This window comes from Hyaena hyaena, unplaced genomic scaffold (assembly GCF_003009895.1).
Source record: "Hyaena hyaena isolate Hyena2069 unplaced genomic scaffold, ASM300989v1 scaffold_63, whole genome shotgun sequence".
NCBI classification, from domain to species: Eukaryota; Metazoa; Chordata; class Mammalia; order Carnivora; family Hyaenidae; genus Hyaena; species Hyaena hyaena.
Window position 1 is genome coordinate 626,948 of NW_024080695.1, and position 14,524 is coordinate 641,471.

Consider the following 14,524-nt stretch of genomic DNA (forward strand, 5'->3'; position numbering starts at 1 on the left):
TTAATAAATTCAAATGCCAGCTTTTAAATTTACAGTGAGAAATACACATGAGGCTGAAGTTCTTGCTCTAAGCCAATCTGGGGAAACCTAATAGTATTAACTCAGGACAAGATGAATTGTAAGTTCAGGGTGACCTCAGGCCTCTCCTGCAGGAGAATGTGAATGGATAAATGTATCTATTCCCAAATTGGGGTGATCTTACCAGTGCTACCAGAATCTGGGAACAGGCCAGGCGTACCTAGGAGTAAGTAGCTCTGTATTTTCAAGACCCGAGTCCCTGCTTACCTGGGTCCAGGCACGGCTTTAGAACGTCGGTGAGCCCTCCGATAGCCCTCCAATGAGAGATTTCACAGAGACTGGATTTTTCCAACTCTAAAGCCCCCAGTGAATTAAGAGAACTAGAAAATGCTGTAAGATGCAGTAAGACTTAATACATGTCCACTGAGATATTTTTTTTCCCTCCAAACTTTTATTTTGGGCATTGCACACCCAAAAAAGGCTGTCACTGCTGGGTCCCAGGGCACATACGTCTTTGATGTTTACCAGATGTTACTAATGCCAGACTGTTTTCCAAAGGGGCTCTGCTAGTTCCCATTCTCACCCGTGTTTGGGGTGCCTCTGCTCCCGCGTGCTCGCTGCCACTTTACTTCAGCCAGACTAAGGGTTACCTCTTTTGTGAATACGTGTTTGTAAAAATCTTTTTTTTACCCACACATTGTATATACAACTTTTACAATAGCTGGAGAGATTGATCTAGAACAAAGCAACTCTTTGTCTTCTCCCCACTCCTTCCCCCCATTTGGTTGACTGCTTTGTGGGGTTTTTTAGACTTTTTTTTTTTTTTTTTAAGTAGGCTCTACCCCCAACATGGGGTTTGAACTCAAAACCTGAAGATCAAAAGGCACATACTCTATCGATTGAGCCAGCCAGGCACCCCTTTCTGCCTTGTTTCATTTAGGAATTCTTTATAAGTGACAAATATGAGCTTGCTGTTAGTTGGGTCTTTTGTCTTCTCAAAGGTTTGCCTTTTTGATTTATGTAAAGAGGTTCTTAATTTTAATAATTGAATTTATCAATTTGTTGAAGAAAATTTCCTATAAAAATGTGTTTCTGTATTCTAACAGTTACTGTTTTGCCTTCTGCAAGTAGGTCTGTAACCCATATGCATTGCCTTTTATGTGTGGTTCTAGGAGGGCGTCTTTAGCCCCTCTCAGTAAAGTCTTAACAGTGGTCCTTGTAGCTTTGCAAGTCTTTTGTTAGAAAACTTCTCCCTAGGGGCGCCTGGGTGGCTTAGTCGGTTAAGCGTCCGACTTTCGCTCAGGTCATGATCTCGCGGTTCGTGGGTTCGAGCCCCGCGTCGGGCTCTGTGCTGACTGCCAGCTCAGAGCCTGGAGCCTGTTTCAGAGTCTGTCTCCCTCTCTCTCTGACCCTCCCCTGCTCACGCTCTCTCTCTCTCCCCTAGAAATAAATAAAAATATTAAAAAAAAAAAAAAAGAAAAAGAAAACTTCTCCCTAGACACATGGTATTTTAGGAAGCTACTAAAAAATGGTATTATAAAGTTTCCTTTTTTGTTGTTATTTGCTAATATAAAGAAATGCAATTGATTTTATCTATTGACTTTTTAAGTCTAGCAATTCTTAATCTGTAAGTCTTTTGGATTTCCCTATGCACAGAACAAATTTTGGTTCTTTTCTTTTCTTTCTTTCTTTTTTTTTTTTTTTTTTTTCCTTACCTTAACACCCTGGCTAAAGATATTTCAACACTGGCTGAATAAAAATGGTGACAGTCCTAGACATTCTTGTCTCATTCCAAATCTGAAGGAATCCTTTCAGACTTCGACCATTAAATAAGACCTCTGCAGTAGGTTTTGTTGCTGCTGTTCGTGTCCTTTACAGATTGGAGAAATTCCCCTTTGTTTCCTGTTGGTCTGCAAGTTTCATCATGAATCAATTATTGAATTTTAACACTTTACAGAAGGATAATTTTTCCCCTCTCATATGTTGAAGTGAAGAATTCCATTGGTTTTCTCCGTGTACCATCAGCGCAGAGCCCAACGCAGGGCTTGAACTCAAGAACCATGAGATCATGTCCTGAGCCAAAACCGAGTCAGATGCTTAACCCACTGAGCCACCCAGGTGTCCCATGTTGCTTTTAATGTTAAACCAACTAAATATTGTTGTTGTGACATTATCTTTTTGTATACTGACAGATTCTGTTTGCCAGTGTTTTATATATATGATTTTTCCACCTATTTAAAAAAAAATGTTAATGTTTATTTTTTAGAGAGAGAGAGAGTGGGGGAGGGATAGAGAGAGAGGGAGATAAACAATCTAAAGCAAGCTTCAGGCTCTCCATGAGCTGTCAGCACAGAGCTGACGCGGGGCTCAAACTTAGGAACCACAAGATCATAACCTGAGCCAAAATTGGACACTTAACTGACTGAACCACCCAGCCACCCCTGCATCTATTTTTATGAGTAAGATTGGTTTGTCTTTAAGTTTTATCTTGTACACATTCCTTAAAGGGTTTTGATATCAGAGTATTGTTATCTTTATAAAGTGAGTTGGGACCCCTTTTTTCTGTCCTCTAGAAGATTTTTCTTTTTTAATGTTTTATTTATTTTTGAGAGAGAGAGAGAGCATGAGCAAGGGAGGGGCAGAGAGAGAGAGGGAGACACAGAATCACAGCAGACTCCAGGCTCTGAGCTGTCAGCGCAGAGCCTGACACGGGGCTCAAACCCAGGAACCGTGAGATCATGACCTGAGCTAAAGTTGGATGCTTAACCAACTGAGCCACCCAGGCGCCCCTAGAAGATTTTTTAATATTGGAGTTATTTCTTCCTTGCAAGTTTGGTTGTACTCTACAGTGAAGGTACCTAACCTAAAGTTCTTCAAAGTTTGTCGATCTATCTAAAATTTTTACTCTTATTGGTATAAATTTGTTTGTAATATCTTAATGTTCTGTGGAATCTGTAGTGATGTCTCCTTTTCCATTTCTGATCTCAGTTATTTGTGTTTTCTGTCTTTTTAGATTAGTATCACCAGAGGTTTATTAGATCTTTCAGAGAACCAACTTTTAGCTTTGTGGATCCTTTCTCTTGTAAGTTTTTTTCGTTCATGATTGCTTCTTCTTTGAGTTTATTTTGCTGTCTTTCTAACTTACTAATTTTCATCATTTCTTTTCCAGTAAATGCATTTAAGATTATACTTTTTAAACTATATCCTACACGTTTTGTTAGTATTTTACATTTAATTCAGCATATTTATCAAATTTTTTTTTTTAACTTTGAAACATTGGGGATTTTCTTTATTTTCTTTGTTGTTGTTACTGACTCTTTGAATTACTGCGTTATTGGTCAGAAAATACATTCTGTGTGTCCGTTCTTTGCTAATTCCTGAGACTGCTTTGAACCTGGCCTGCACAAAGCAGCTGGCCTTCCCTAGATAACCTGCCCTCACAGGTCTTGCCTGGGCTTTGGTTTCTCTATGAGGCTTTCAAATGTAGGCTTTAGTTTGTTTTATTTATTTATTTTTATGTAATGTTTATTTATCTTTGAGAGAGAGAGACAGAGTGTGAGTGGGAGAGGGGCAGAGAGAGAGGGAGACACAGAATTGGCAGCAGGCTCCAGGCCCTGAGGTGTCAGCACACAGAACCAAATGCGGGTCTCAAACTCCCAAACTGCGAGATCGTGACCTGAGCTGAAGTCAGACGTTTAACTGAGCTACCCAGGCACCCCAGCTTCAACTTTTCAAGAATCTTCTGTATTTTTTCCCCTCTAGATTATTGTATTCCGTTCAGTTTGAACAAATAATTTTTTTGATACCTCTTTATTTAAAAATTTGTTTTGGTGGTTTTCAGTGGGAAATTTGGTGGAAATACTAGCTTGCCATTTATTGGAAACCTCTGCTCATATTTTCCATCCTTCTGCCCCCTTAGCTGGTGTAATAGGTGAGTGAAGGATTTGAGGGCACTTTTCGCGAGCATTTACAGTGTGTCAGCCTCAGCTCTGGCTACAGGGCATGACACAGTAATAGAGAAGACTTGCTCCTCTAAGAACTGAGTCCTTAAGGGGGAGGTTATTGAAAATCGTATTTGCTTAGACTGCTTTCCCTCATTGAATTTCAGAAGAGTATTTCTTTTAAAGGCAGGTTGGTTTCTCTGAAATCTCTTCGGTCTGTTTCCGTGGTGTGCTTGTGAGTCACCCGTTTGTGTTACACTCCACACCTGCCTGTTTCATTCATGAGACTGTGGAAAGGATCTGCTTAACTAAAGCTCCCTTGCAGGCAGGGACAGAGCCCATCCGTCTTAGGGGAATAGTCAAGGGCCTGAGGGGCACCTGGCGACTTCATAATCGTGTGTGAAGACAGAAGGGCTGGTCACCATAGCCAGGAACTGGGGAAAGGTGGTCCGTGGCACCAGAGGGGCTGCCCACCATGACCAGAACGTCAGCGGCAGGCCTGTGTTGCTGGGCCTCCCTGCGGGCTGCGTGCAGCAGTTGGGTCTAGAGAGCAGCGCTTCCGTGCCCAGCAGTGGAGGTGGCTGTTTTCCCCAGTGCAGCATATGATGCCAGTGGGGAGGTCGCCTGAAGCAAGTGGCTTGCTGAGCTCTTGGCTGTGTGAGCATTCTTAGAACTGCCAGGGGTCCACTTGCATGCAGAGGCCCCAGGCTGCTTGGCTCGTACCGCTGTTTCCTGCAGCGTATTCCTGCAACTCCAGGAGGTGCCCAGAATGCCAGGGGTCTCGTCTGCGGGTAGGAGGAGGGCTTGGTCAGGAGCCTGTGACATGGGTGTCCACATTCGCAGGTGTTCTGAGGCTCACCTGTGCTTCAGAAACTCAAAAGGGCCTTCCTGTGACCGGCCCGGAGCCTGTGCGCCCACCCCGGTGTGAAAGCAAGTGGCAGTGGGTGCCTGCTGTGGGTTGTTCACCCTCCAGACACCTCACTTGGCCCTCAGTGCTCTGACCTGTGCTCCGTTCCACAGTCACGGAGGAGAAGCCATTCCCAAAGGGGAAGCAGGCTGTACCAGGCCACTTGCCACAGTACTAACTCAGCTGTTCCGACCAGGGGATTGGGGTGTTGGTGTTTCATTTCTTTTAAAGGCCCCTCAACCAGATGAGAGGCCAGAACTGCCCTCCTCTTCCTCCAGACAAGCGCTGTGTGACCTGCAGGGCCATGGCCATGAGGAAGGGCCGGTCCAGGGCACTTGCAGACACCTTACAGCGTTCTGGAATGTGATGGGATTCAGCTGCTGGCTGCAGTGAGCACAGGCCTAGTGTTCCATGTCCCTCAGCCAGGCTGTGGTGCCATTGCTTTCTGCCCTTTGGGCAAGAAGCTTCATCTCTGAGCGTTTCTGTTGAGGATGGGGACACAGTCCTCACCAGTGAGGGGAGCTCCCTGGCCACTGTGTGTTCATGTCCCCAATAGTTATGTAAGGAGCACCTGTCCTGAGCCTTGGACCAGGCAGCAGAATGTACCTCCCCGGGGCTCAGGTTAGGCCTGAGCTTGGCACTGCTTGGAAGTGAGTTTGGTCTGAGTCACGAGAGCCTCTGGAGACCCGGTTCCCACACACTGGTCTCCGGGGAGCCAGCGGCGCCATAGTCCTTCTGGGTGTGTCCACACTTCATCAAATGACCCATCTTGGCAGTGCTGTAGAGCTGGGATCGCCCCTGCCCACAGCCGACTTCCTTCTGTTCCTGGCTAAATTCAGAGCTCCCTTCTCTAGGCTTCATGGGGACGGCATCTCCTGTCAGCCCAAGCTTTTTTCCTAGTAAATATTCCAGTGATGAGATCGACAGGCCTCCACTTGCGTGGTCCCACAGTCCAGCCTCCTCTGGGGGGAGGGGGGTACCTTCCGTGCTAGTGTGGGTTGCCTTCTCATCCGCAGAATGACCATCTTTATGCTTAGACCCTCCTCCTTCCTGGATGGCCTCTTGTACCTGTCGGGGTTCGGGTTGGGAAACTGAATCCACTCTAGTTCTAAAGCAGAAATGGATTGTAATACACGGGAGGAGACACTTCTTGGTGTTGAATGGGCTGGAGGAGCAGGTCTCCAGGAATAACCCCGGACCTCTCGGCCTCGACCCACCACGGGACTGTTACCTCCGCCCAGGCACAGGGGCAGGAGACGGGAGCCATCACCTGCACTGATCGTTTCCTTGGGTTCAAGCAACCACTACGGCAGCCCCTTGTGGAGAGGAGGGGCCTGGGCCAGGACTGCCTGTTGATACTGCTAGCTGCGTCCGGCAGCTGAAATGCGTGCTGTCTCACTGTGGAACCTGGTTCGTGTCCCAAATCCCTGCCACGGGGAGTTGGGACAGAGCGAGCTTCTGGCTTCTGCAGAGCGGGACAGCGCACCCTGTGGCGTGGCGTTGGCCGACGACAGGCGGGCAGCAGGGCTTTCCTGAAGTAGGTGACGGCCTGTGACGATCAGGGGAAGAAGTGTGCCCCTGGGGACACTGTAGACAGGCAGGAATAGGCGCTCCAAGAGGGTTGAAGCCGTGGATATGAGGCTTTCGCGGAGCAGTGATCCTGGCGTGGGTTCTGGGTAGTGCGAGGGTGGCCTCCGGCTGGAGAAGCCTGAGTTGGGTCCCCGCCATGCCCCTCGCCAGTCCCTGCATGCCCTGCTCCGTGTGATTACTTGATGATCTCCCATGATGAGCACCGCACACCCTCCTCCCAGTAAAGGCGCATGGAGTAGGATGCTTGTCACCGGCCCCGCCGGACAGGGAGAGCGTGCGGGCCTAGCCCCGGGCTCCGTGTCCGTGCCGAGCGGGGGGCGCTGCTGCCTCTGTTCCTCAGAAGAGAAAGCCGGCAGCTCCCACACGGTAAGTACCTTTCAGGTCACAGGCTGGCAACTCCCACTCCCTCGGCATGTGGGGGACCAAAGCACAGTGTGCCAGCTGCCGGGAGGTGGGTGCACCCAGGATGCACCTTTCCGTGCCATGGGGTGGGGAGGCTTTACCGGTCCCTTGAGAATTTTGCATTTGAAATAAGAAATGGTGTTATTTTATCATTTAAGATAAGCTTTCTTTTTAAATATACAGAGTATCTTATGTCATACTGATTTTCTTTTCCCTTTTGTTTTTCTCCATTTTAATAGATTGTTGATGGTAAGTGGTTTCATCTCTCTTTCCTTGGGTTTGGATGCAAAGCTGATGAGGGTGCGGGGTGTAATGTCGAAGGCCGTGCCAGGCAGGGAGGCCCCGGTGGTCAGTGCTCTGCTTGCCGAGGAGACCGTACCCCTAGTGCGGAGCTATGGTCCCATCAGGGTTTAGAGGAGAACGCTGACCATCTTAGACTCCCCACAGCTCAGGCACCTGCTGCTGGCAGAGATGGGGCTCCTCCTGGGAGGACTGGAGGGTGGCCTCTGCATAGCCAGGCAGGATCTTGTGGGTGTGGCTGCTGTGCCTCTCTGGTCTGGGACTGGCCTTTCCCACTGGGAAGAGGGCGGTGAGGTGACAGGGCTGGCGGCCCTGCCCTGAGCGTGGACTCTCCTCCCTTAGAAAGGAGGCGGCCAAGGAGGAACCCAAGGCGGCCACGCCAGGACCACGGCGACAGCTGTGTGGTGAGCAGTGATGACGAGGAGCTGTCCAGGGACAGAGATGTGTATGTGACCACCCACACCTCCAGACATGCCAGGGAGGAGGCAGCCACGGGACTCCGGTACCAGCACCCCCACCACTCTGCTCCCTCACTAGAAGCCTCTGGCCCCGTGGGTCCCCTCGTCCCCTGGAGGGGGGATCGGCAGGGCGTTAGGAATACTGGACCTTCCCCACGTCCTATGAGCCTGTCGCTCAAGAAGGTCACCTTGGAGCAGCTGCCCAGCAGCTGGGGACCGGTGGGGCTGGATTCAGAGATGGCTCGGCCATTCCTGGATGGACGAGGGTGTGTCTGGCACGGGCAGGGTGGGTGTGGGCAGCCCCAGGCCAGTGGCACTTCCTCCACCACCTGCCGTGAAGACGGGCCCAGCGGCTCCCCGTGTCCTGCAGCAGGAATGCTCGCAGGAGCTGGGCACAGCCCTGCCCCAGACACCACACAGGCCTGGGTTGGGGAGGACAGGGCACCTTCTCGAGTCCCCCTCTCGCCTCCCCGCTGCGCCCCGTAGAGCAGCTGGCCTTCCTGGAGGTCTCCTGGCGCCTGTGCTCAGGGGAGATCCCGGCTGCTTCTGGGAGGCCACTGTGAGTGAGAGTGAGAGAGAGTGTCGGGGTTGCGGGGGGCTGACACGAAGCCCTGTGATTGTAGGCCCTCTGGAACTGTCAGCTGTCCCATCTGCATGGACGGGTACTCTGAGGTAAGCAGGCTCCACTGGGCTTCCCGCCTCCTGATGTCCACGCTGCTTCAATGAAGGAAGTCGATGGAGAGGATCTTCTCATTAAGTGGGATCTGACACCTCTGTCCTGCAGTCAGGCGTGGCTGGCGCGTGGCCTGTCACACCTGTGTGGGGACAATGTGCCAGCTTCTCTTTGGGCACTGCACCCTTCAGTCCTGGCCCCCGTGTGAGCGCACGGCCCCGTGTCTTTCCCGTCCCAGCCCAAGCAGAGGCCCTGGGGCTCCCTGCGGTCCCCACACCGCCCGGCGCCGCCCCATGTTGCCCACACGGCACCCCCGGGCCTCAGCAGGCCTGTGGGTTCAGGCACCTGGGGTCCCTGCAACCCTTGGGTGCCTGCTGCCGGGAGAGTGGCTCCCATCTCTGCTCTCGGCCTTAGAGACCCCGTCATTGTTGCCTGACACTGCAGAGCCGCCCGGCCCTTCCTCCCTCGTCACGGCAGAAGTGGGCTCTCTGCCTCCCTGGGACTGGGGCACACGTGAAGGCTGTTCCTCCTTATGTTTTCTAGATTGTACAGAACGGACGGCTCATCGTTTCTACAGAATGCGGCCATGTCTTTTGTAGCCAGTGCCTCCGTGACTCCCTTAAGAATGCTAACACTTGCCCGACTTGCAGGAAAAAGATCAGCCACAAACGATACCACCCCATTTATATATGAAACGTGGGGAGTTTTGGGGAGAGGCAGACGGACAGACAGCCAGGCTAGATCCTCCACAAAGCCGTTCGTGGCTTCTCTGCCTCAATTTCCTGAGCTCAAAAAGACTGTTTCAGAGCCAACATCTGATACGTAAACTGCTCTTTTGTTTCAAACCTGCTCTTAGACCCTTTCGTTACCTCCAGTTCACTGCGGTGGGGTTGGAGCCAGGCCCAGGCTGGGGTCCCCACCCCTGCCCCTCTGGGCGCTCTGCTTCCAGGGTCGGAGAGAGGGAGTTAGGCACATCGGAACTGAGAATCGTGGTTCCAGCATCTTTCTGGAACCTGCACGTTTGCCAAGAAATTTTCCCCATTTGGGAAGTCCGCCCCAGCTTCCTCATGGGGGTGTCATCAAGAGGCCGGCCCCGCTCTCCCGGGCAGGCTGCAGCGTCCCTGGCATCAGCCCGCCTCAGTGACCAAGCCAGACGAGATCCACCCGGCCCGAGGACCACGGGTGTGAGCACGGCCCTGGAAAGACCCAGCATGGGGCTTTCTTCTTCCCTTGCAAGTCCAGGGTCACCCGTGACCCCCCAGCACCTCAGCAGTGACGAGCGGGATTGCTGCAGATCAGGGGACTCTACAGGGCGACTCCCAGCTTCCTAAGAACGAAATGTGCAATAAAGCCTGTTCCCTGCCCACTTCTCGGCAGCACAGGAGATGTAGCACTGTTAGCGTCCCCTCAGAGGCCTCGTGTTGCCCGTGGAGCAGTGCCTGTCACATCCCGTCCTATTCGCCACCTGCTCTCAGGAACTTAACCCGTGCCCCAGAGTTTTTCACCTGGCGCAGGCCGTGCCGGGTGTAAGGCAGACGTGTGGTTGGGTGTCCTCGCTTCCGATCAGATCTGCCCTGCGTTCACCACAGGCCCTCCGGTCCTCAGTTCCCGCTGCCTAATGTCTACCCGAGCGTAAAGACAGCCGGTGGCAGTATCTCTGGCCTTACCAGCCACCCGTATCCCTGCTGTTATTCAAGTCACGGCTCCCCTGAATTTCAAAGAGTTTGGCCCACCTGATACTCGCTGGGCTCCGCCTTGGCTTTCACCCACACCCGTGCACCGGCTGACATTCATTTCAGAAGCTGCTCGTCTGGCCTTTTGGGCTTTTGACTGCTCCATAGGTTTGGTTGGCAAAGTATGGTGGCCTCTCTCCCCAACGGACCCAGGTAACAAGCTCTGCTCCGCTTCCTCAGTGTGAACGTCTTGGTCCCCGAGGAGGCAGCAGGGTGACCTGACTGCCTCTCGCAGCACGGGGCCTGGGGGTGGCCAGCAGGGGAGCGACCTTGCCCAGTCCGCCCGCCTCGGCCTCTGCGCCCTCCTTAGAGGGCTTCTAGCCAAACCACCAGCCTCTTCGTGTGAAACAGCTGCAAGGTGGGGAAGGGGCCTCCTCTGGCTTTGCTAGCAATAACTGACCTTCAGTTTACTCTTCTGAAGGAGCAGGGACTCGGCACGGAATTCACTTTAAACGGGGCTGAAGGAGTGTCCCTCCTCTATGTGAAAAGAAATTTGTTTTATTCTTCATTCTGACTTTTAACTGTTTGGCCCACTTCCAGTTAATTTGGATGAAAGTAATAATTTTCTACTTGGAGTCAAGGAGGGCGGGACGTCCGTTCTCATCGGCCTGATGCTGGGCATGTCTGCCCTCTGGTTGAACATCATTGCCTTTAAGTTCCTCTGGGCTTCATGGAAACTTTTGTTCTGCTCCAGCAGTACCCAGACTTCAGAACCCAGGACGACCATGCAGCCCACATCTCCTTTAAGTTTTGTGCTTAAGGACAGATGGTTGATCAATAGGTTGTATTCCTTCATTCTAAATTGGGGAAAAAATGTTTTGTTTCTACTATTCAGAAATTGCAAAATAGGTTGGTAAGAAAAAGAGTCGTTTTCCTTTCTTCATTGTACATAGTTCGGACCTTTCTTTGTTACACGTAAACTATACCCACGCACATCAGTCTGTTTTGGACTCCTCTAGTGTTACAGATGGAAATAAAATCATTCATTTGAACCAGATCTCTTTAGTGCATTCATTTGCTCCATCCCAAAGATGGGTTTTCTCCCCCTTTGCCCAAGATGTGTGATTCCTGTCTGCCTCAAGTTTAGCCCATTTTGTCTGTGTGCAGGAAAGTTGCTTCTGTGGCTACCGCTCCAGAGATCAGCAGGCCAGAGGTCATTTCCGGGAGTGGAAACACAAGCCCAGGCCCTGGCGTCCTTGACCAAGCAGGATTCATCTCTCTAAGAAGCGAGGCTGGCTGTGGGGCTGCCTGGCCAGCGGCCAGCTCAGGGGAAGAGCTCTGAGCAGTGCGGACTCAGATGGACCTGGGATTCTGACCGTCCCTTCCTGTCCCCCCCGCCCCCCCGCCACCACCCAGATACAGAATTTATCTTCCACACCAGGGTGGGGGTCCCAGGAGAGCATGGCATGCTAGTGGGTGCCCTAGGTGATCAGTGCCGGAAAGGTGGCACAAGGGCGTGAGTAGGCTCCTTATTCCTGGGCACTCGGTGGTGGCAGAGGTCGCCTCCGCCTTTCTCCATGCCTACTGAGGGGGCCCAGAGGTGGAGCTTCTAGGCACGTGATTGAGCTAAATTTCAGAGGCCCACCCTCAGCTGGAGACCAGTGAGATCAGAGGTAAATGAACTTGCTCAAACCCTCCGTGTACATTGTCACGCCCAAGTATTGCACTTGGCACTTGTGGGTATTGAGAAACCTATGGATACTGCTGCCCTTCTGGGATGTATGTTGCTTGAGGGAGACTCGCCTCAAGCCAGTGAAAAGTCAAAACTTGGAGGTCAGGTCCAGGAGTCCCCGGAGAGCAAGAAGGGACACTGAGCTGCAGGCTTCAAGGTTCGAAAACATTCTAGGGAAAGGGGAGGTAATGCATATTCCTTTTCAGTGTACACCAGGGTGTACTAACTTCGCATTTCTTGGATAAATCCATCTTGTTCATGATATTTTGTCTTTCTGTTTTGCCAATATTTGGCTTATAGTTTCTTAAAATCCATGTTCTGTGTTACAATGACCTACCATTTTCTTACACAGACTTGCCAGGTTTTGGTTTCAAATTAAGGTTAATTCCTACAGAGAGACTAGAGTATTCTCTGTACCCTGATTTTTAATTACTCCTTGACTGAAGTGGAGCTCATAAATACTATCTGTGAACTGTTTTCATTGAGGAAAGATTTTAAAATACTGATGTGTTTTTCATATGTTTGAGAAGTATTCGCATTTTTGCCAGTTTTGTTAAGTGACAGGTTTCTGGGAATTCATATATTTCATCTCTACAAGTTTTTGGCATAAGGGTGTTCATAGTATCCTCTTAAAAGCTAATTAGTCTCTGCAGTTTTTTTATCATTAGTATATACACCTTCCCTTTTATTTTTAATCAGAGATTTGTCAGCTTATGTCCTGTATATGTTAATTCCAGTATCCAAAGTCTGTGGGTTTGGTTCTGAAGTCTTATTCTTACTGGCTCTCACTACTGACTTCTTTGTGTGTCTTGTGAACTTTTTCTCCCTTATTTTGAGCCCATGCAAATTGATAACACAGTCTGAAATTCTTTGAGAACTGAATTGAAAGTGGGCTGCTCCAGAAAGTATTCGCCTTTACTTTTATGAGGTATCTAAGGTCGTTAACTAACACAAGGCCATTTGCTAATACAGGTCCTTTCTATTTCTCTACGCTGTGGAATATAGCACACAAAAAAGCCCACTTCACTGAATTACCTCAAAAGTACAGCTCAGTGAGTTACCGTCAGATGCCCACGAAACAACCAGCCACGACAAGAAACAATGTTGTCTACACTTTAGAAGCCACTGCTTGTCCTTCCTCCCAGTCAGTACGCGCAGCCTTCTCTCCCAGGGGAGTCGCTATACTGACTTTGATGGCAAGGACTGCTTTGACTGTAATTATAGTTTAATTACCAAAACATGCAACCTTAATCACATAATTTTGTTGTTCTTAGAGCTTCTGACGGCTGAGACTATTTGCCAGGCACTGGGGTTGGAGGCTCCTGCTCGGTGTTCCCCTTGTGAACTGCACTCATGTCGTATAAGTTACCTGTTCTGTTTGCTCTGTGGTGTTTCTGCAGACGAGTATGCTTCGGCTTATCTAGTCTTTCAGTCATTTCAGTATTTGGGCTGTTAGCCCAGAGTGAACATTCTGTATGCCTTTGGGTGCAATTTTCCTCCCAAACCTTTTGGGCGTATATTCACATGTAGAATTACTGGCTTATAGGATATGAACATTTCAGGAAAACCCACAAATAAGTGGAAATTAAACAACACACTTTTTTTTTTTTAGTGTTTTTTTATTTATTTTTTTTTTTACAAATAGTTTATTGTCAAATTAGTTTCTACATAACACTCAGTGCTCATCCCCAAAGTGCCCTCCTCCATGCCCATCCCCCCTCCCCCCCACATCCATCAGTCCTCAGTTTTTGTCAGCATTCAAGAGTCTCTCATGGTTTGCCTCTCTCCCTTTCCCCCACCATTTCCGCCCTTCTTCTCCCCCTTGTTCCTCCGTCAAGTTCCTCCTAATCCTCCTATACGTGCAAACATATGATATTTGTCCTTCTCTGCCTGACTTATTTCGCTCAGCAGAACACCCTCAAGGTCCATCCATGTTGCTACACATGGCCAGATTTCATTGTTTCTCATTGCCATGTAGTATTCCATGGTATAGGTAAACCACATCTTCTTGATCCATTCATCTGTAAACAACACACTTAAACAGCTGGTGGGGTCAAAGAAGAAATCACACATAGGACATTTAAACATACTTGGAGAAGAAAGGAAATGAGACCTTAACAAAACTTAAGGGATATGGTGAAAGCAGTGCCCAGGGAGGTGTTTATAGCTATAAATGTATACATTAAAATAGAAAGTCAAATCAATAGCTTAACAGTATGTCTTAAAGAACGAGGAAAAGAAGAGCAAACTAAACCTAAAACTAGAAGAAAGGCAATAACCAAGATTAAAGCAGAGATAAAGGAACTTGCCAATAGAAGACAGAAAATCAAGGACACCAGAAGTTGTTTCTTTGAGAAGATCAATGACGTTGACAAATGTTTAGCTAGACAAAAGAACAAAATCACTAAAATCAGCAATGAGAGGACATAAGACTAATAACATCTATCAACAAATTGGATAACGTAAATGAAATGGATAAATTCCTAGAAATACAAAGTACCACCACGGACTCCAAATAGAAAATAAGAGTGGGCCTGTGCAAAGTGAGATTGATGCAGTGTTGAAAACCCCAACAAAGAAAAGGGCAAGACCAGATGTCTTCACTAGTAAATTCTATCAGACACATAAAAGAGATTACACTCTTCTTCGGATTCTTCCAAAAATTGAAGAAAACACCTCCTAATTCATTCTACGAGGTCAGTATTATCCTGATACCAAAGCTACACAGACACTACAGGAAAAGAAAACTACAGTGTAATATCTCTTAGGAATATGGATGCAGAAATCTTTTTTTTTTTTTTGAGAGAGAGAGAGAAAGCACAAGTTGGGG

General features: G+C 49.1%; 1 protein-coding gene across 5 annotated transcripts in view; it reads left to right on the top strand.

Moving 5' to 3' along the window:
• RNF4 (ring finger protein 4) overlaps nt 1–11,019 on the top strand; it is a 28,574-nt gene extending 17,555 nt beyond the window's left edge. For all 5 annotated transcript variants that reach the window (XM_039232145.1, XM_039232148.1, XM_039232146.1 and 2 more), the window contains 4 exons: nt 7,098–7,107; nt 7,501–7,660; nt 8,240–8,288; nt 8,833–11,019. In XM_039232145.1, the coding sequence (XP_039088076.1) occupies nt 7,098–7,107; nt 7,501–7,660; nt 8,240–8,288; nt 8,833–8,982 (369 nt within the window). In that variant the 3' untranslated portion in view covers nt 8,983–11,019. The remainder of the gene's footprint in view (nt 1–7,097; nt 7,108–7,500; nt 7,661–8,239; nt 8,289–8,832) is intronic.
• The last annotated feature ends 3,505 nt before the right edge of the window (nt 11,020–14,524 follow it).